Genomic DNA, 22,962 nt, shown 5'->3' with positions numbered 1-22,962 from the left:
GCTACAAAGATGATTAGGGGACTGGAGCATCTCTCTTATGAGGAAAGGCTGAGAGAGCTGGGCCTGTTYMGCCTGGAGAAGAGAAGGCTGAGAGGAGATCTTATCAACGTGTACAAGTATCTGAAGGGAGGGTGTCGAGAGGATGGGGCCAGACTCTTTTCAGTGGTGCCCAGCAACAGGACGCGAGGCAACGGGCACAAACTGAAACACAGACACTTCCATCTGAATGTGAGGAAAAACTTTTTCACTGTGAGGGTGACAGAGCACTGGAACAGGTTGCCCAGAGAGGTTGTGGAGTCTCCTTCTCTGGAGATATTCAAAACACGCCTGGATGCAATCCTGTGCAATGTGGTCTAGATGACCCTGCTTGAGCAGGGTGGTTGGACTAGATGATCTGCAGAGGTCCCTTCCAACCTCAGCGATTCTGTGATTCTGTGATTATGTTGATTATAATTCTTTGCAATCAAAACCTGTAGCAGTTTTGTGCATAAATATCTCAAACAAGTATTCCCTGACAGTTCTATAATCTCTTCTTTTCTGTGCAATTACTGCTCTTAGCAACTGAGAGGAGTCRGTATTTTGTCTTCAGCAATATGCTAATGACAGTTCATAACACAGATCAAAACCTCTTTTTAATTCTCGTATGCATCTTCCAGATATTTTTTCTGGAAGGAGAAAGACTAGCACTGGGACCAGTTCAGGAAAGTACTTGAGCACATCTCAAAGTTTGCTTGTATTTCAAGGCATCACACATGGAAATGCTTAACATTAAGCATAAAATTAACTGGATTGTTCTAAAGCCTGGTTTACTTCAGGAGAAATCTGAACATGGCTGAGCTGAAACAAGTGCATAAATGTTTTCATAAAGGGTCACTTCCCTGAATTAATTCTCCTAAACAGGGAATGAATACACTTCCCCATATTTACAAAATGCTTGGAGATCTATGAGTCGTAATTACCTGAGCAATTTTCTGCAGCTTTTGTAAAATACTGTCTTTTTCTGTCCAAAAGAAAAATGGCTCGTGGAATTCTCATGTAACACTCCATTTTCCTGTTTAAATACTTCTCCATGGCACCAAATGATGGACTTACTTTTCCTTTTATTATTTTGGTTTTGGACCTATTCATAGTGGTAAGATTAGTGAAACTGCAGCTAAAATACTGGATAGGATAGCTGGATCGAAAAGCAGGCATGTATTTTCTTTGACAATTTTAAGGAAACATTTTCTCTCTTTGATCAAAACTTTGATAGAAGTGTTCTAACTGGTTACACTGTTTTAAACCATTTTGTAGATTGTAAATAACCATTCTACTTTATAGCAGCTTACTATGTGATTACTTGGTAAATTGCTGAGATTCCTGGAATGTACTTTGACAGCTTCAATAGGAGCCAACCTTCATTTCAGTTTCAGTTTTTGCTATAAAAATAGCTGGAATCCTCTTGGAAACTGCAAAACTTGTTATGGTCAGAGTCAGACCAGTAAAACAGTTCCTATGTCAATAATATCCCAGCTGTTTTCAATTCAAAAAACAAAACCTGAAAAGATGTTGGCTACTTGCCATTGCCACAGATGGAGATCTTGGATTCTAAATGCAATTCAGCAGCAGTTCTCTGCCCCCTCCATTTAGTTTATTTGGATTTGTCTCTCATATGCAGTACACTTAGACCTGGAAACAAATCCATCAGTTTATACTTTCCCTACTGGGACCCCAGCTCTTTCCTTTACCTGCTCAAATTCTTTGCAAAACCGAAGAGTTATAAAGGGGCTGGAAGCTTGAGGTCTGGCATTTTAAACATTGGTAATATATAACCTGAAGTATGCTAGTGGCAAGTTATGGGACAAATCTACTCTCTTTTTGTTGGATGAGTAGTAAATATTTTCTAATTTATTGTACAGCATTGATCAGAGAATGCTGAAAGAGAAGGATTACATTCTGTAAATCCTTCTTTGTTAAACTAATCAATCTAAAACGTGGTGTGTTGTTGCTGGAGGAGTAAGATTGTACACCCCAGCCTGAAAAGAATTAGGGAAACTAGCTTTAAAATATTTCCTTAACCATACTTGTCTTGGAGATTTGAATGTGAAATAAATGAATAACCGAACAGCAAATAGTAATAAAGTGAGCATTTGTAAGGAAGTTAATTTCAAAAGACATTTCTTGTTCAGCAGCTGCAGTATTTTTGGTCACACCCTAAGACACTGCCCAAAGAAAAATCTTCTTGTAGTCCTTAAAGGAAACAGAGTCAAAAAGCTTTTCCGACACTTTTATTTGCCCTATTTTTCTGCTGTTATTTATATAATGACCTCTTCATCTGGTGCATTTAGGCCTGGAAAGTAAACCTCTTGTGACCRGCTTGTGAAATGGATCTGAGTGCTTCAGGCAGTAGAAGTCTGGGAATCCTGAACTTTGTTCAGTCTTTTTAACACTTTTTTTTTCTTTGAGTGACAATGTGTCCTGCCTTATAGAATGATGCAAATATGGAAATAGTGCTTATTGCATACTCAAGTTATGTCAGAACCCTCTGCCTCATTTTTATGGGGTTTCATTTTTTTTAATACTTGCAAATAGAACAAAAAGGTATTTTACGGAGCCTGGTGAAAAAAGATCTCAAGATCCCAAGCAGTGAACAGGGTCCAGGTGAAAAATCAAATTCTGGACCAGGGTTTTGAAATGGTCAATGATTTTGGATGTGTAATTTTTGAAACATGCTAAGGAGAGCTCTTTTTCCAGAGGGTCAGCAGTCAGCATTTCCTGAAGCTCATGACTCTTTAAAGTTCACAGAGTTGAGCACCAAAAACTGCTAGTCATCTTTAAAAGATCTTGTCCTGACTGCTAAAGGTTAAGATGAAATTCTGTGATCATCACCCCTTGCAAGAAATAGTTCATACAGCTAAAGGCTAAAGTAGAGGAAAGAAACAATATTAATCTCTTTAGGGCCTGACATTCTTCCCGTTACAGCATCTTGATGAAATTCTTGTCAGGAATATTAAGCCTATTCTGCCATTCTACAGCTTGTCCTGCTGATTCTTGTGAATCTGATGTTTTTCTTCACTTCCAGCCTTTTTAAACTGCAGAGCAATTTGTTTTGTATGTAGATAAACAGCTGTCATCTCTCACCCTCAATATCTATCYATTTTAGTGTTGGTTGAAGTGATTCCAGGAGCCAGTGTACATAAATTAACTTGTTTATAAAGCACTTTGGAATAAAAAAAGATATCTAGTAAACATCAGGTAGCACCCATAGCAGTTAGAAAATTTAACAATGACAGAATAATTCCCATATATACCTATGTGGCATCTTAAATTGAGCTGGAAGATATATTATCTAAAAGCTGGAGCCAATGCTATGCATCTCTGGCATATTGTCACTGAAATGTGTGTGTGTGGGGGGGGGGGGCTTCACCAGTAAAACATTACCACAATCTTGGTAAGTATTGTCTTCTCTGTAATTTAGTCTTTTGACAAGATGACATGGAAGTTTGGCAAGCTTTCATGTCAAGAAAGCCAAGAGAATAATTTTATTTTTTTCCTCCTGTGAAGAAGAGTTCACTTTATAGACTAGCTTTCTTCTGGGAAAGGCATGGTCAGCAGAATGCAGGTTATTTTTAGAGGTCATATACCACCGAGCCAAGACTCCCCAGTGCTAGACCGTAATCAGCTACTGTACTGTATTGTTTTGTATTTTGCAGCTGTGTGCACTTGACCATATTTTGCCAGCTGAGACGTTTCGTTAAGGGGTGAGCGAGGGATCTCTAAACACAAACTCCCTGAACTAAATAAATCACAAACCAAAACCAACCTCCCTAAAGTTCCCATGTGCTCACAGAGATCATGATTTACTGCAGCAACTGTCTAACTCTTAAAGTGCCCTCAGAATTGCTGGGAAGCCAGAAAAATGAATGCTTGTGACCTCACTATATTCTGATCTTGTCTCTTGTTTATGTATGTTCTGCTAGAAGTCCATTTAAGTGGATTTAAAAAATCTTTTTTCAACTGTTGATAGCTACAGATACAAAGCAGTAATACCCCAGGATGACCATTGTGGATACCAGTGGCCTGATATCCTGCATATTCTGCTAGGGAGAAAGTCTCACCAAACAGTGGCTTTTTGCACTGCTTCCCAAGCAGCCTGCCAGTCATACTGGTTGGTTTCTGCCTTCTGAATCAGTTGCAAGAGGCCTTGTTTTCAGTTTCCAAATAATTACTTTCTTGGGCTTGAATTTAACTGCTGACTTGTGTATGGCTGCAAGTGCCCTTCTTTTTGCTAGGGTTTTGCTTCTGCTTGGAGCGTGTCCATGTGCCTCGGTGCAGATACAGATGTTCGCTCTGAGAAGCAGGCAAGAGTAGCCTGGAGAAGGCACCTCCCTAGCCCAGCTGCGCAGCTTCTGGACTGAAGCTATCGCCCAGGTGGCTAGCTGGGTGCACAGGGCAGAAGAACATGTGTCTACCTATACTTGGCCATGTAGTTGTGTGCCTACTTTTACCTCAAGTTAACTCAGGTTGAGAACATGTGTTTTTTGGCAAGGAAGCAAAGGCCGCCCATAGCTGACTCCCAACCTTCTCTGTTTCCTGCCTGGGCAGTGTGTGCCTCTGGCTCTGTTTTGCCACAGCATCACAGGCTTGTGTGTCTTGTGACAGGGGAGGGAGTTGTAGTACCTTGTTGAAGCTTACTGTTACAGATTATCAGTCAGACTTCTGTGAAGGAAGCTCAAGTTTCAGAGGTGACTTCGTTTAGCTATAGTTTTAATATGGTAAAATCACAGTCTGCAATTGTGCAAATGGTTATCTGTCATTCGTATTTCCAGGGAACACGATAGCAAGTCGTTAGCCTGCACCTCAACTGACTTGCAGAGGTATACCATGATATATCCTCCTGTTTGTGAGGTCCTGTGTTCACCCACAGTGAAGGTTTCAGTTGAGACATGTCTCAGCTCCCACCTTGCCTGGATTTCCTCTCCATGGGGCTCAGTGAGAGCTGGAACATTAGCAGGAACATTCACTCAACCCAGTAGTTCCTAATCTTTATGACTGGGTTGTGGAGGTCCCATTTAGGAATTATAAATTGCCTTATCTCAGTTCAGTTTTTGACAAACATCTAGTACGTGCTTGTATCAAGCTCCCTCAAGATTTAAAGTCTTCCCCTCACACTGCTACAGGGGAACTTCCTCTTTTTTCTTACTGAAAGACAATTTGTTTAAAACAGAGTGTCTCCACAAATGGTGTATCACGGGGCTTCCTCTCCTTCCTACCAAAACTGGACTTCTGGTTTCTGTAATCTCTTGAGCACTTTCTACTTTCGAGATCATTATCTTTAAATTTATTTGATGAGTCAACAGAATAAGGAATGGGTCCAAGCTTATCACACATTAAAATATTCATGGCCATAAAAACAACTGGACAGTGGAAGTTAAGATGGTAGAAATAAGAATAAAATATTTAATAATTATTATTATTTAATGTTACCAAAAGTTTGAGAGGGAGATAATAGGTAAAGAAGACGAGAGAGGCTGGTTTCATGGTCTAATATGATGCTCATCTTACAAATAGCTTAGATATTTTAATGGGGACAATGACTGTCAAATACTTCATTACAGATTTTTTCTTAAACTTTTCTGCGTTGACAGGTGCTATCAGAATCACCTCACAATACCTTTTTCCGCATTTTCTCTCTGAAGTTTTATTTTGTTTTGTTTCTCTGCAGGATGATGGCCTTCCAGAGAATGAACATCAGCTATCAGTAGCTGGGAAGATAAAGAAGCATTTCAACACAGGCCCTAAACTGAACAGCACAGCAGCTGGAGTTTCTGTCATAGCAGTAAGCATCTGAAATACACAGCTGAAACATTTAAATATGTGACCACAAGGCAGTGTGTGTTTAGGAGATGCCACCAAGAGAAACCAGAGAGGGTCAATCTATAGATAATTCTAGCATTTAATTAATATATTTAGTCTGATATTGTGCACAATTTCTCCATTGATTCTCCTTGTGAGTCATATTGTTATTTAACAGCCCTAGGATATCAAAAAGTAAGCACACTTCTACATTTTAGCAGAAGATCAGTGGGCTAACGCCAATGTAAATTCAGCATTTTAAACTGTGGGATCGTGACATTTTACTTGGCAGCAGAATCATCACATGGATTGAGGCAACACAGAGGTTGTAGAAGAAGGACAGCAGCACTTTACAATGAGTGGAAATCACTCTAAAATTGTAACAGAAAATCTGTACAGCAACCTGAGCTTCTCTTCTCTGAAGATACCAAAGAGAGCTATGATGATTCACTGCATGCTGAAAAGTGCTGCCTTCATAGTTTATACTAATTAGCCATTTCAGATGTAGCTGAGCAACAACATTTTACTCGGTTACATGCCCCAAGTACATACAGCTCACTAGCTGCTTCCCTTTTGGGCAGAAGGACTAAATTTGTTAAAGACTTAATAAATCTTCTTGCTACCTTCTGTACAGTCTAGGTATTCCAAGTTAGAATGTATTGGAGCTTCTGAAACCAAGCCTGACCAAACTCTTGACCAAGCTCTGCTGAGATTTCAGTGGCATCCTCAGTGCAGCATAAATCACATACATTTGTTTTTTTTTTCCAAAGATGAACATGTGTATTAGATATATATGCACATGGAATATATTCAGCATTTTATGAGATTATTCATACTAATGCCATTAAATAGTAACATGTACATCCTTTACATTTTCGATGCATCTGCCTGTGTTTGTAAGCTTTTCTTTATTACTCATGGTAATGTTAATGCTCCAGATAGTCACTAAAAATAAGTGACACATTAAACATAACCATTCCCATATCGGATTACTCAGTGTTCATTCCCAGCTTCCATAAATTGCAGGTGGTGTGACTGCACATGTACACTTTCTTGTACTGTTTCCACTTTCATGTTTCTCAGCTTAGCCCCTCCAGTGGTGAGTTAAATCAGCATGAAGTAAACTCAGCTCAGCACATGCAATCTGGCTCACAGGTGTGATCTCTTTGTGCAGCAAAATGGATACTCTCTCAAAGTTACTTGGTATAAGTACTTACAATTTCAAGCTGTGCCTCTCTCATTTTTTTTTACTCTTTCCAACCCTAAATTTCCTCAACATGGAAGCAAATTGTCCCTCATGCTTTTCTTAGATTTTCTCAGTCATCAGCTAACATAGTCAGCATTTTTTATGTTCATTTTTTAAGTAATAGTACTGCAACAGCTCTCCCACAACTAAAACATCACATACCCATTGCTCATCTGAAATGCAGGTATGTTCTGTACAGACTAGTTGAAACCGTGTTCTGTTCGAATGGACTGCCAGCACGCTTGTCCATGAGAATTACTGCTCAGAGCCTCTATGCAAATGATTTCAAAGCTTAGAAGCAAGAAATGATGCCTCTGTCCTCATCCATCCCTCGCCTCCTTTATTTTTTTAATTTCCCCACCCTCTTTTTTTTCTTTGCCCCAGTTGCTCTGGCAAGGAACTGTTTACATCCGTTTGACCCTTGAGTAATGAAAAAAGGCACTGTAGCGAATCTTTCCACTGAAAAACATTATACATCAGAAAAAATATGTATATACATGTATATGTTAATTTATATTCTTTAACAGCTTTTTTTTTAGTATTTGAAAATTTAACAAATTATTTTTAGTGGTCACTTCTATGGGTAAACATCACACTTTGGCATGATGAATTCTGCAGTTTTGCCTATAAAGTAGAAATGTTCAGAATATTTTAAAAAATTCAGAAAGTGATTTGGTTAGCTGTTGGCACTTATTTTCTAAAAACTTGGAGAAGCTGGGGAAGTACAAATACCTTTAGTGTTTTGGTAATGTTTCAGAAGGCTGGATAATTTTGATTTTAAGAATAAATTACCTTTATTTTATACAAAACTAACTTAATAAGTAAAATAAAGCCAAAAGCAAAACAACAAAACCTTTAATTGTTGTTGCTGCATTTAAAAGCATGTGTAACATAGATTTGACATGCTTAGTCATTAGAGTTTTACGTTTGGGAATCTTCCTTTTCACTGTGATATCAAATATCAAAGAAGTAAATCTTACTAACTAAGCCTGCTCTACATTTAGAATTTTCAAAGTATACACAGATGCTGTAACATATTGTTCAGCACTAAAGGAGTGCACTAAGTATATTTTCTAAAAGAACAGGTTTTTTGTGCTTGCCTGTATGTTTACTGTAACTTTTTGAGAGAATGCTTGTGTATATAATATATAATGATGAATTCTATATATTATATAGCACATCTGTGTTTGTGTGTGTTTGTGAAAATGTGTTAATATGTGCATATATTTATATAGATTACTTAATATTATCAAATATAAATCTTAGCATTATTTTGAATTTATAACTTCATTTATGTACAGACAGAGCTAATCTGTGGTATTTAGTTCTTAATTTATCCTCACACTGGTATGATATTATATGCCTATTTTTTTTTTGTGGTAAGAAGTAACACACCTCACAGATCTCAAGCTATATTCATCATATGCACCAATTAAAACTAATATGAAAATTAAGTTAATAAGGATGTGTTTGTGGTCAGCATGATTGGCTGGAAGTTTGAAGCCACATGTATTTTACATGCATGTACTGTGGCTGCTGCTTCCTTCAGCAATGTTCCAATACATTGTGTTTACTCCTTTTGTTCAGGTAAACGTTTGCTTTGTTTACATAGTAATTCTCAGTAAAAGTTGGCTCTGACTGTTCAGGCCAGACACATACTACGAGTTCTCATACGCGTGTCCAGACTTAAAGTTTGTCTACCTTTAAAAGGATTTGTCTGTTTGGACAAACTACCGTAATGAATGTGCTGTGCATGCCTGGCAAAGCAGTTCCTTTGCTGATGTAGCTGAAGATGATTCCTCAAACAAAGTAACTATCCAGGCAAAGAGAAGGGGGTTTTGGTACATTAAAGCATCATTAAAAGTTCTGCCAGCATCAATATGTCAGTCAAAAAAATCAATCATTCCCTTAAAGCAACATAGCTTTGCCAGCAAAATTTAATTGGAGAGCCAGCTTTTAAAACAGCTGTAAAATTAAGAAAGCCCTAAAAAACATTGCTTGCTGATGGGAGAGTATTTTGGAGAAAGATCACTGTTCTTGCCCTGTTCTTAAACTCTTTTCATAAGCATCTACTACAGGTCACTGTCAAAGACAGGCTGCTAGATTAGGTGCCCCTTTGGCCTGTCTCTCAACAACCATGTTTCTGTTAATTATGTGCCAAAACATTTGCAGGATCAGGTTTCTCATATAACTTTCCAACAGGAATAATATTTTATAATTTCACTGTGGTGTTTATAAAAGCTACTGCAGTAAAAAACATAAAAACAGGTATTTACTAAATAGACTTTTTAAAAGTTTGGGATACAATTTTTCATTCAGCTCTTCAAGTATGTCATCCCAGTGTTTCTTTGGCCACTAAACAATACCATGTGGCAGTGCCCTATGCATTTTATTACAGTATCTAAAGTAAGCAAGAGGAAGCCAAAATAAATTTTTAAGAATGCTTTGCAATCCAGAGGTGTGCTGTAATTCTGTATATTAACTGAGCATTGTTCAGTTTGTGTTCTTGTCTGAAGTGTTAAAGCTTTGCCTGTATGTTGTCACTTTTGTGCTTGTATTTTTGCCATTATTAAGACAGAAGAAAAGACTAATGATAGTGTTATGTTAAGGGTTTATGAGGTCTCTGTCTTGGCAATGGGAGTAAATTCCAGGTTGAGAGTCACACGAACCAGGTAGGAAAGAAAAAGAGAGAAGCTTCTCTGAGAGCCAATGGCCTGGCAGTACGTCCAGCGATGGGAACGCAGGCTTCGCAGCTGGCAGCTTTTTGCCTCCTAAGAGCTGAGAACACCCCAGTTGGCCRAGGACGCAAATCGGGGTGCCACCTGATGCTGGCGGAGGGGAAGGCAGCAGAGGAGGCATTTCCATGCTTTCTGCTGATTACAAAATAAAATCACATATCACAAGTGGCATTTCTAGGAGCAGGATTTCTTGGGTGGTGAGGAAGAGAAGCCAAGTCTATTAGTTTTGTTTGGCTTAAAGAAGAACCTGTGACTCAAATGTCACTTTGCAGCTGTGTGTGTTGTTCTGGGATCATTGTGTATAATCAGTTTTTTCCTAGAATAATTTCCACGGTGACTAAATTGTTTGACCTCATATTAGAAATCTAATTTCCTCGATTTTCCTCTGTATTTCTTTTTGTCTATTAGATTTCTGAACAGTATTTTTTGGTCTTTTTTTAAAAAAACAGTCCTTTTGTGTATTTTATATGCAGTATACTAGGCAGCCAGTAGATGGCAATAGTAGACCAGTGTAGTTAAGCCTACAGAAAATTAACTATAGGTACAGGGTTCTCATGTTTTTAAACAGGAAACGTCCTTTAAATAATTCTAAATAAAATGAAACAGGCATTGTTTTAACCAAACGGAATAAATTATTAAATTCTAGACTTGCAATGTAGGCATCAAGAAAATTTTAAATTTATTTAGATCCTAAAGGCACTTAAAGTAGTTGGTAGGTAGGAATGTGTTGAAGTGCTTTTCTGAATTTAGAATTAGTAACTGTCATCYGTATTGGAAATATATGCCACACTCCTAATGAAGCACAAAATGGCCTTTTCTCTTCATAGGGCACAATGAGAAAATCATTGCAATCTCCAATATTAAAGTGGGCAGAGTGTCTCTCTCAAGATATTTTCCCCTAAAATTTTATTTAACTCAGTTAAATGCTCTCTCAACCATATTTTAGTACAGCACAGAAGGGTTAGAGAAAACAACACATTTTCTTTGTTCCTGTACACATAATTCTGCTAGCGATAAGCTTAAACTTAAAAGATCTATAGTTCTTAAATTATATCATGAGCGCACTTTGCTGGACACAATGTTAAGTTCATTTCCATTTTGACTTTAATTGGTGCAATTTTAAATGTAACAGTTTTGAACTTTTATCTTTTTGAGCATGAGGTGTAAGCTGAAATGATAAACAATGTTATTCATGGCTCTGAGTGGTCCTACTCTCCAAGGTTAATGCATTTTTAAAAATGAATTACCATGATTGATGGGGTATCAAAACCTGATTCTTTTCATCTTTGCACATTCCATGATTATGAAGCAGCCTAATTTAAGCCTTGTGTAGTCTGTCTAGCCTGCTCCTTGTGATGGTTGCACTGCATTTTTTAAAATTATTAAACCTCTCAGTTTAATTGCAAAAGATAATTTTCCATTACTGGTACGTGCAACTTAAAAGGGCACTTCTGTCTTTGGAGGTAACAGGATATTTGTCAGACTTTTAAATGAATGCATTATGCATTAGGTAACCTATTTCGCAAACTACATTTTAGTTCGAATAAATTGGCTTCTAATTTAGCAAAACTGAACCTAGTTAGTATCTTTTTCTTTTGTTTCTTTTCTTTTTTCTTTTCCTTTCTTTCTTTCTTCTTCTTTTTTTCTTTTTTCTGTCTCCAGTGCGTAGATTTAGGCTGTTAGATAAGTGCCTTCTGAAAGTGAAAACCGTAAATATGCACTAAATAAGGAACAGCTTGCTCTGGAGTCTTAATTCTTTAGCATTATGTCGATCCACTGAGTTGCCCCGTTTCTCTCTGCTCAGCTGGACCACGGGTTTACCATCAAGAGATCAGGGTCTTTGGACTACTACCAACAACCAGGAATGTATTGGATAAGGTATGAGATGGTGCAGCTCCAACAGTCAGTGTTTCCATGGCAACGTGCTGGCAGTCTCCATTAACCAGTTCCTTCGGTGGATAAACATGCTTTTTGATTTGTTACCCAGTCCATATGCTGCTTTATCGGTTTCATTTGAATCTTGATTGAGACGCCACACCCCCTCATTCCCTTTCTTCACCCATTATCCACACCGGCATCGCCAGCTTTCTCTTCATTGCACATGCTCAGTTTCAATTTTCCTTAGAGTTAAAAGGACAGTGTATATAGAAAATCTGCTAGATATGCTGAAGTATGCACCCTCCCCCTCCTCACTGCTTGTTAAGGCATCTGCTTCCTGTGCGCTCCTGTTTTTAAACACATGGAGCAGCAACAGGCTCTCAGCATATATTTTCCTCTTTTTCCATGTGAGATGTAGAGCTATATACTGTCATTTTAAACCCACAAAACACAATCCTTACCTTAGATTGAACAATGCATTTGCATTACATAGTACGTAGAAACTCCGAAGTTCAATGAAATACAATGCATTGTGTGTGCTGGTAAGCTTGTGTTTCTAACAGTGCATTTTTTCTATTTTATTTTCAAAACCCTTCTGATACCTATTCCTTTTTATTTATTCTTTTAATACTGCATGATTCTTTTTAATATATTTTTTCTTCATTGTGTGACTGTGCCAGGGTTGTCATTAGTTGGCTTGACCTGTATGAAAAAATGGGACCTTGGGCAGGAGGGGGTTATTCTGGAGTAGGGGCAAGGAGGGATCCTGTTCTACTAGCCCACGGGAGGCCCCCACACCGCCTCAATCAATCGAGTACCCTGCAATTTCCATCAAGTGGTTATTTGCTGGCTTTTCTCCTTGTTATTACTCACTAGACCTCATTTGTGATAGCTCGAGAAATTTCTAAAAGCTCCTCGTGAAACCTGAGTTTTTCTAACGCTGCAGTTATTGAAGCCTTTAAAAACTTACCTTTGAGGTATTTGGAAAAATGCAGCAAATTAACCACATTAGTGAAACAGCAGAGATGATCACTGCAAGTATTTCCAGGAAAGTAAAATTCCCTCCCTGTATCATTTCACTGAATGCATGAATCAGACTACAGCACAGTTTCCATAAAACCTAGCGGTTCCCTGAGCGCACACTAAGAATTAGGTAGATTCTGGTATGGATCTTCTGGGGGAAAAAAAAGAAAAAATCTCCTCTTCAGACAAGAAGTAGAAAAGTAGTTCCCATCCATCAATGAATTAAATGCTGGCTAAAAATAATCGAGAAACACTTTCACTCCAAGTGTTCTAATGTGTTTGAGTATCTGTAATTCTAGCCTATTGCATTTGTGTTCATGGCTATATTCCTACTGCAACTTGTAAAAAATAGCTAAATGTGCTTTGTCTGTTGTGTCAGTTAGCATCATGCTTCACACAACTCTAGTCTTACAACATAGTGGACTTAGGAGACAGCGGCACGGCATCTGTGCTTTTTCTTTTTGAAGAAGGGGGGAATCACCAGCATTTCTGTGGGTCCTGAGCGCCCAGCTTTACCTACGTGTGGGTTTGGTAGTATTGGAAATATTTTTCTTTTCACTTACTAAGGAAAGATGACCTTTTTTGTCAAGTAGAACTTTGTCAAATAGTTGCAAATTTAATATTTCCTCTGTAAAAACAGAGGAGAGCTCATWGGAGCTTTATTGCTGATTTGTCTTTCCAGAGTTTAATTACTATCCATTATCAGCTTATACTCCTTTTCTACTWTACTATTTTTTGTTTTACACGACGAATTCAATACTGTCTTTCCATTTGTCATACTCAGTATTTAGATCTTTTAAAAATCCAGCTTCAGAGGGAACAGACCACCTGAAATAAGAGTTTGTGATAAAAGAGAGTGTCTCCTCTCAGATTGGCCTTGACTCAGTTTAACTGCAAAGCCCAGATTTTGAAACAAACCATATGCATCTTGGGGAGTGGGGGTTGGGGGGCAGCCTCTAATTCTGCAAGTTGGTAAATAAATAAACGCTATAAAAAAGGCCATTTGACTAAAGCACTAGTAATGGCTGCCATGGGCATACAAAATGACACATCCCTGAATAATGGACTGGAGCAGATGGGCGATAATCTCTCTTATTCATACATAAACTGCTCTGTTTTCCAGCTGGGGGCAGTAACAACAATGTTTATAGTTAGTGCTTTCTAAACAGTGCACCTAGTGTGCAAAGGCAAATTGGGAAAGTGGTGCTCATAGGCGTATATGCTTAATTAGGAAATGCTATAACACTTGGTACCTCAGAAGAGGCACTGGTCTGTAGTTTTTCTTCTTTCCTCTCCAAGAAACAAAAGCTTTACAGAGCAACTACTGTAGTGACCAACATTTTAGTATAAATAAAACCATCTCAATTTAGCAGTAGTTTACTTTTTAGTAGTGACTGTAAGCCCAAATGCAAAGCATATGAAATGTTCATCAACTCCCATATATAAAACAGTTAATTTATCACAGGCCCATGAAAAGTAACCCGAATTCACAAGTACAGCAATATGGGAAAGCATGTCCAAAGTAAAATGTAATACTCCCTTTGTTAATATTTATTAAACTATTCATTTCTTCTCCACTCCTTTGATCATTTTCATCCCTAGTTTCTAGTAGTCTTCTAAGATATCTTTTTAAATGGCACTATTTCCTCCTTCGATCAACAAGAAAACCTTTTCCTTTCTCTACCTGAAAGACTTTCTTCTTTAAAAAGTGCCTCAAAGTAGTAATTTTCTGAGCACTGATTTTGCATCCAGTTTTAATCTGTGGCTGGAAGATAAGATGTGCAAGTGTTCTTAAGTGAAGTGACTTTTTTGAGGTATTAAAATACAACACACTTTATTTATAGCAATAGCTGTTAGATATGATGTCTGGAAGACCTTTCAGTGTTCTTTGAATGTGAGGAACAGRAAAAGTACAATGGCCAATTCAGTAAAATCATTTGGACCCAAAGATGATACACGTTTTAAAAGCAATGACACATAATGTCGTTGGAACATCAGCTCTGTGATCAGAAGTGCAGAAAAGGCCAAGGTAGCTTCAATAGGGAATGATACCCCAAGGTCCCAGGGAAACTCACACCGTCTGCCCTCARCCGAGGCTGCCGAGACTTTATTGTTCTCGATAGACAAGAAAGCCAGCTTTGGGCTAGGTAGATATTGTCTGCCTATGCTGCAATCACAGCTTCATTCACACCAAATCACCAATGTCAGCTCAAGTCAAAGTCAGCAGAGATCGCCCATATTCCTCTCTCTGCAGATAGATTGTTACGGATCTTTTTTTCTCCTAAGAAAGCCCATTCGCTAATGGATCACTTTGTAAAAGGTTCAAAACCCATGGATTCATTTTTTATAACTTACCTTCTATTGGAACTTAGCAATGATGACCACAAAAAATCCAAAGGGATAGAGTGGCACGTACATTGTCCTCAAGAAACATTATAACTGGTAGGTTTACTTTCTTATAAGAAAATTCCCTTTTTTAGATCTACTTAACTGAGACATTTAACAATTTGTGTGACATATTCTGGCCCCCATGTAACTAAGCCTAACTAACTATTAAGAATATTTTCCTGTTTTTCAAGCCTTCCCTTTGAACCTAAGTGCTGCAGTGTCCAGTACATAGCCTTCTTCAGCTGCATTACCTTTTCCTTCTAATGGCAGCTCATTTTGATGGCAATACTTTGGACAACCTACCAGTGTTTTCTTTGACCCTGAATTTCGTTACTGTCTCACATTCCTGTCTGAATATTAAAATTATTTTAATCTGCTATTGACAGGATTGCCTGAATTTTCTGCTTTCTCTGGGCTGAATCAGATATGCCAGAGTAGATAAATCTAATGCAAAGTATCAGTGTAATATGTTAGTTAATGTCACTATATGTAATGTTAGTATAAAATGTTAGTGTGCATTATTTCTGATATGTCCACAGACGGTATATAAAAGCTAAAGGAGCAATAAAATAAACAGGAAATGTGTGGGAAAGTCATTAATTGCCTTATCTGTATAATGGTAATAGCAAGGAGACCAATTACATGGATGTGTAATGAAATCGTCAATCCTACCAATACTGAATTCATAGGATACTGGCTTTTTRAAATATAATTCTCACTGTCAAAATTAAAAAAGTATCTGAATAGTTCATTTTGAAAATCCATAGTTCCATTTTACGTGTTTTGTACCTAATTCCCATTAATTTGCATCTGTCAAGTCACTTACAACTGTCCCAAGTGGGTACAATGCACTACTGAGTCAAAAGTTACAGCCAAATGGCTGGATAATGGGCAAAGTAGTTGGGAATGAGGCTCACTCTCTGTAAAGTGCCGTTTTTAATATAGTAAAACCCTCTGTAAACTTAATCCTGGTAAAAACAGACAAACAGCTAAACTAATTTAAAATCTCTTTTCCTGCTCTTTGACTAAGAAAACCACAACTGATTTACAAACTATAAATAAAATTCACCCATGCAAACAACTTGGCACTAAGTCTCTTCCACATGTAATTGAAACCAGTTGAGGAACTGTGTCTTTAAAAATGAGGGATGTCAAAGAGTAAACACAAACTTAAATATAGTAGTATGAATTCAGCAGTTATACATGTAGAATACTTATCTTTGTATTCACTCACCAATGCAGTACAAAGCGTACATCAAAATGATTTGGTTTTATTTCTTTTTACTTTCATTTTAGCTAATTCCATGCCAGAAGTTACATGGTGCACCAAAGCACTGGCCTTTTGTATTTGGAGGTCTAGGTTCAAATCCACTCGGTTCATGTGTCTCCTCGATGTGGTCATTTGCACATCTCCAAATCACCATGTAACTTGACTTAATTATAGCTTTGCTAGAGGGACTAAAAATAACGTGTCTTTCACTCTGGCCCTGAGATGCATTGCTAAGTTTGAAGTACTGTCCAAATTGCGTTGAATCATGAATTAATGATATTACCTGCGAAGCCCATGGAAACAAGAAGTGCCAGAGCAGAAGGCTGCCTGGCATGCCCTCGTGCCTTGCATTGTGAAACTGCTGCTATTGCTCACTGGTCACTTTTACAATAGGGAAATCTGCTGTTGCATATCTCAACATATCAAGGTCCCTAACCAGAAACTAAAGAAATAATAGGATAAGATTATGTAGGTGTGAACATTTAAATACATGCATACACATACATGTGTATAAAACAATGCACTGGAAGAAAAATATCAATTTTTTGTTAGATATGTCCATTTAATTCCAGATACTAACAAAGCATCACCAAAATGGCAAACAAATTGCAAATATGTTCCTGCAGAATGAAAGCAAGTGAAGGGAAGGGTTTCTTAGATTAATGCGTGAACAGCTGCATCCCCAGTTCAGTCTCCTAGCTGGTATGAATAATGGATGGACCAAGAGGCAAAATGCACAATAATGTTCTTTTATTAATGAAATGAATATATATATATATATGGTGGCCAGCAGTAAATTAAGACAAGTGAAAAGAAAAACAGTCTCTGCTTGCATTCATAAAATGCAGTTACTTCAATCTAATATTACTGACCTGACAGAAAATATCACCCCACAGCTAAAATAAGGCGCTTCCCACTGCAAATCCAACATGTATATCAAAGCAGCTGTAGTTTTTGAATGTCTGCTCATAAGCACAGAGTTCAACATTTTCCAAGAAACAAAGAATTTGCATGGCTCAGTTGTCCTGCAACATCATGGCTTAGAGATCAGGAAAAAGATACTCCCTATGGTAAAATCCTGAAAAAATGCTAACTGCACTTTAGTATATATATGACAGAAACAATGATTTTACAATAATGCTCTGTTACTTCAAATTAAATATGTTTCCAAAAATAGCATGTTAACCATTTAGTACTGGGTGTCAGGATTACTAAATGTTGATGCAAAATACATTAGTGCTTAATGAAGTGCTTCAGACCCATCAGCACCAAACTATTAAAGGCAATCCACTTATCTGCTACTGGATAAGAAGCTCTACATTTCCTCATATGGATTGTAAGATGACATCTGCATATCTTAAATAAAAATGCTATACTTGCATTTAGTTGCCATTACTATCATATAGTCCTCAAAGTTCTCACTCTCTCACCTCAAGCTGAGAAAAAAAATGTCAAAATGTGATAATGAAAATCTGGGATCTGCAGCCCTGTGAAGCATAAGTGCACTTCAGATCCTCTTATTATTTATTGAAAGAGTAGCTTAAAGTAGATATGCCCTGAAAATCCATAATGGACTGGTTCATGCACTAGCAAACCACCCAGCTGAATAGTAGATGAAATAATAAATCTATTAAACCAAGGAAATGAATATGAGAGGTCTTTGTTACAAAAATAGTAATAATAATTAAAATGCTGATTTTTGTCACAATAATATCACATTTGGAATATGTGCACAGAGTATGGTAGATGAAAATTGCATTTATGAAACACATGCAGTCAATACTCCAATGTACACTACCATCTCCCCACCTTCCAAAGGATTAATCTATTATATTTTGAAATTCTTTAGAGGTAAGAACAACTGTGGCCTCATTAAATGAAAAATAACATTTGTGCAGAATGCAGAATGGCAATACTATATGGCAGTGTAATAGACACCAGAAGTGCAAAACACCCCATCATGACAATGGGAGGAATTAGCTCAATCATGAAAGTTCTGTAGGAATTGTGAGTGCTCCATATGTCCCAAGAACTGACCCATTTTGTGGTTCTAACATTTTAAACACTAATTATTAGAATGAGGTAATCTTTGTATTTTTGCTTTCACTAGATAAATACTCCCTTCTTTGACTCTTTCTGACCTTACACATTTTTATTTGATAGGCGTTTTGAGTGAGAAAATACTTTGTATGTCACTCAGCCCAGGAGAGTAAGCACGTAGTGCCACTGAGTCTACAAACACGTCTTTATAAATAAAGATCAAATTCAAGAGAGACTTTGGGCAAAAATGTAAAGGGAAATGTCATCTCAATAATATTCCAGGAAGTTTCTGAATGGTTAGGAAGCCAGAAATATTTGGTCCTACAAACTACAGTGTAAGGTGTTGGACTAGATGGAATCATAATTTTTTTTGCCTTCTCTAACTTTTTTGATTCTTAGGACAGTGAGTGCCTTTAGGTATATTTAAACAAATAGCCCCAAAAGCTTCCCTAATAATGATAGAAAAGCAGTATCTTAGATTTTATTTTTTAAGACATCTTTAAAATGGTGTCATGGTATTTAATTATCTGACTCGTTTTGCAATTTTATAACTTTGTCTTTGAAAAAGAAATAACATATCTTCATTTAAATTTCAAAAAGATTGTTTTACTCAAGAGTATTCACTTTTTGTAACTTACCTAATTTTAAATACTTTCAGCATTTACCACTCTCATGCACCAGATTTAAAAAAAAAAAAATTAATTTAATACAAGTATTTTTATTTATTCAACCAGAAATGTTTAACTTTCTCAGAGGAGAGTATCTATTACCACAAGATGATGTGATGTGTTTTAAACTTTAAATAAATGCTTATTTCCTGTAAGCATAAAAAATCTTTTAAATGGAAATCTGTATTTTACAGAACGGTAATATATGCCATTCTTTTCAATTTTCACACAGAATTACATACTGTATGCAGTATATTCACTATGTGTAAAAGATCTAGGTATTCTTCTGTTTCACATTAAAATATAATCAAAAACTGAGTTGGTTCAAGGCTAAGAAACATACCAGGCATTGAAAAATACTAATTAGAGTTCTTAATCAAAAGATTAGCAGTAAACAAAGAAATTCTCAGCAGATGATAAGTGTTGGATTTTGTAGCAATCATTACTTAAAATACAGGGATGAACTTATCAAAGTTAATTATTCTACCCCTTTAAAGTAGTGCTTTTTAGGTTCTGGACACAAAAATAATAGTTCAGCAATTTAGCCTAACTAAATCCATTTGCTATAGTAGCTCTGTACTCTTGTCCATCTTTCTGTCTCTATTACATCATTATTGAATGCTGATTGCATTATTTTGGAGCACGGATTGCTATAATGCTATTCTGCACTAGTATGACGGATCTAGTTTTCATTTTGTTCTCAAAAATACATTGGCTGTAAACATATCTGTTCTCTGATGAGGCTCACACTATAACTGTAAATTTTCTAGAGAAATCAGTCATATTTATCTCAAGAGAAAACAATAAAGCATCTGAAGCAGAAGAACCTCTTGGCTGCATTCTTTTAAATGGAGATTTTCATACTAGTAAAAAAATTTACATGCCTTAGCAGTTAAAGCTATTCAGTTGTCTGAGTCATCTTTGGCTCTCATGCCACGATCAGATATTTGATTACATTTTGTGGGTCATCTTACTAGCTGCCTGCCTTTTCCATTTTTGCTTTTTCCCAAAATCATGGGCCATGATTTAAGAAGGCAGCCCTGCTTCAGAAAGCAGTTAAGTATGTGTCAAAGTGCTCTTGCTGAATCAAGGCCATCCTGTTGAACTTGTAATTTTCCAGTAATTTCAGGGACTGCAGTCTCATATCTTGTCATCAAAGTGAAACCCAGTCCCACATTTGAAACTATTGACCAGACTGATACTGCTTTTACCTGGGTTACAGTTTCACCCTGTAAATGTGTCAGACGAAGCAGAAGAAAGGACGTGGCTAGAAGTTACAGCCTCCTTAAGATCCATACTCTCACCAGTGGCAGAAACTGAGGAAAAAATGAAGGTCATCAAGTAAAAGATCTCCTTTCCCATTTCTAGATATTTCCCAGTTTGAGACAGAATCAGTGGAATATTTAATTTGATAGACCTTGGTTAAAAGGAGGAGGCAGGATGGTCAGGTTCGGTGGGTCCTTCAGTAAGAACTCGTCAGTGTTCTCCCTAAGAACATCCATTGACTGGCATGAGGAGGTGTCGCAGAGCTGGGCTAGCTTCCTTTGCTGTTTGTTTCTCTATCCTGTCTGACAACTTCATCACAATCCATCTTTGTTAACCAATTGCACTGACTTGCACATGGCTGAGTGTGTATCAACCTTCATTAGGTCAAATCAAAGACAAGCGTACATCTCTGCCTTGCCTGTAGAAATAGATTTATACTTTGAGAAGGGTGGGGGGAAGGTCAGTTGGTATTTGGCTTGAAACTTGAATCTGTTAAAGTATGAAATTAATAGCATCCAGAAGTAGAACATATGGCATCCATATACATGGTACTGTATCTGCTTGATGATGTCACGCTACCTCTTAAGGTTTGGGAAATGCACTTTTTAAAGCATTTAGCTATGTTGTGGGCTAAACCTTTCAGACCTGACTGAAACATAACAGGTTTAATTTGGTCTGAACATTTATTATCCCTGGTATTTGCAGGCCACATACAAACTCATGGTTTTCATTAGCTTTGCATTTCACACACAGCCTAATTTCATTTATTCTTATTTTATGCCCCTGCCAGACCACCGCTCTTGATAAGGAGAGGCAGGTTTTCCGACGAAGACGCAACCAGGATGTGAGGGGACGTTATAAGGCACAGCAAGCTCCACCTGAACTCAACTCCGAATCAGAAGACTATTCACCAAGTTCATCCGAGACTGTTCGCTCACCTAACTCACCCTTTTAATAAAACACTTTTACTCAAAAGTCTTGGCTTTAACCCTTTGAGCCCTGAAATCCTTCAGACCTGTGTGAAGTGATTACATCTGATCTGTCTAGTGCTATATGCTTGAATGGTGGAATACAAAAGGGTGTTTACAGAATCTTTGTAAGAATAATTTCCTAATTGATTGAAATACTTGTTCTCTGTTTAGATTGCAACTTGCTGCTAATATGATCCTCAAAGGGTTAAGGCTATTTTGCTTTTTTATTTAAAGATAGAAGCAGTGAATGTTTTCATCAGTAAAGCTAGGAACTGCAGTATGTAATTTTAGCACATGTTAACCCTCTGAGTAAACAATCAACTTAATCTTGACAGCCCACACTAGGGTTTTATTCTGGCTTTTTTGCTTTTATACGCACATATCTTTTATAGTACCCTAAAGTTCCCTGCCTTTTTCTGGCCAAAACAATATCAAACACACTATTGCTTACGGGCTGCAAATATGGGCTTTAAAACAAAAATAAAATGAAACAAACAGTATCTTTTACAGCAGCTCATTGTAAACCTGCTTCATACTTCCATAGAAGAGTGACTCTTTTTGGAAGATATTATGCAGGGTAAATGGGAAATTCAGTTTAGGGCAGTCTCATAGTTTACAGGAGACAACATGATGATGGCCRCAAAAGGTTGCTTCCATATCATTTGCTGCTAATGACAGTGCAGGGTCTTGGGAAATGGCTCGAGGACATGTTCTGTCATGTAATGGTATGTAATGATCTAGTTTAAAAGTTCCTGGTTCCTTTGCCTCACGTTCAGAAAGGTACAGACAGCCTCTCAGCATGACCTGATTATTCCATAGATAGCCACAGGTATTCCTGTGGTGRGAGTCACTTTTAAAGTTTAACATTAATGAGAATTACTCTTAAAATAGCTAGAGGGTTTCTAAATTGAGGAAAAAGCAAGTATTTTAAAATATATTTAGAGCTGTGGACAAAAGCCTTTTCTAAACTGAACTGGTGAAAGTCTCATCTTAGAATGAATGATTCACCAGTCTATTTGTAATATTTAATAAAATGGGCATTTACGCAGAGTATATATATTTCTGGTTTGTTAAAACCTCAAGACAGCTTTGTAGTATATTATTTAATCATTATCGTAAAGTTGGCCTCCACAGAAATATTATGCTTTGTAAATTTTGGTTTCAAATATGATAATTTGAAAGAAAAATGATTATAAATTCACTCAGAATTTCACTTGAAAGAAAAATGGCACACTTCCAAAATCCTATTCTAAAATAAAAAATAACATTATGAAATTTATTCTTTCTCTTATTACTCATATAAGATTGACCATATTTGAAGTTTTCTCCTCTAAAGTTAACATTTTGTCATGGTATTTTTTGTCACATAAATGTGGTTTACCTTCTCTCTCTCTCTTTCTTTCTTTCTTTCTCTTTCTCTCTCTTTCGTATCTTATCAATGTGCCGCCCAAACAGAGAGGCAGATTTTGCTGATCTTTCTGGGAAGTATAAATAAAGTTTGGAGGAGCAGGGCAAGTTACTCATGATGCAATTTCTATTCTGAGTTGTGTTTACTCACAGAACTATTGCTAAAAGCGTTGCGGCACTGAATGTGTACCTGCAGCTTGTTGGCTTCAGTATAATGTTCTTCTTCATTTCT

At 37.1% G+C, this 22,962-nt stretch overlaps 1 protein-coding gene across 2 annotated transcripts in view; it reads left to right on the top strand.

The window, feature by feature from the left end:
• DCLK1 (doublecortin like kinase 1) overlaps positions 1–21,307 on the top strand; it is a 245,684-nt gene extending 224,377 nt beyond the window's left edge. The window contains exons 16-18 of one of the 2 annotated variants that reach the window (XM_026076068.1): positions 5,705–5,818; positions 11,624–11,697; positions 21,143–21,285. In XM_026076068.1, the coding sequence (XP_025931853.1) occupies positions 5,705–5,818; positions 11,624–11,697; positions 21,143–21,200 (246 nt within the window). In that variant the 3' untranslated portion in view covers positions 21,201–21,285. Of the gene's footprint in view, positions 1–5,704; positions 5,819–11,623; positions 11,698–21,142 lie in introns of both variants that reach the window. The other variant, XM_026076067.1, reaches the window with a different exon arrangement.
• Positions 21,308–22,962: the final 1,655 nt, after the last annotated feature.

The sequence above is a fragment of the Apteryx rowi genome, unplaced genomic scaffold (genome assembly GCF_003343035.1).
Source record: "Apteryx rowi isolate R43461 unplaced genomic scaffold, aptRow1 scaffold_425, whole genome shotgun sequence".
Lineage (NCBI taxonomy): Eukaryota > Metazoa > Chordata > Aves > Apterygiformes > Apterygidae > Apteryx > Apteryx rowi.
This window is presented reverse-complemented; position numbering and strand designations above follow the sequence as displayed.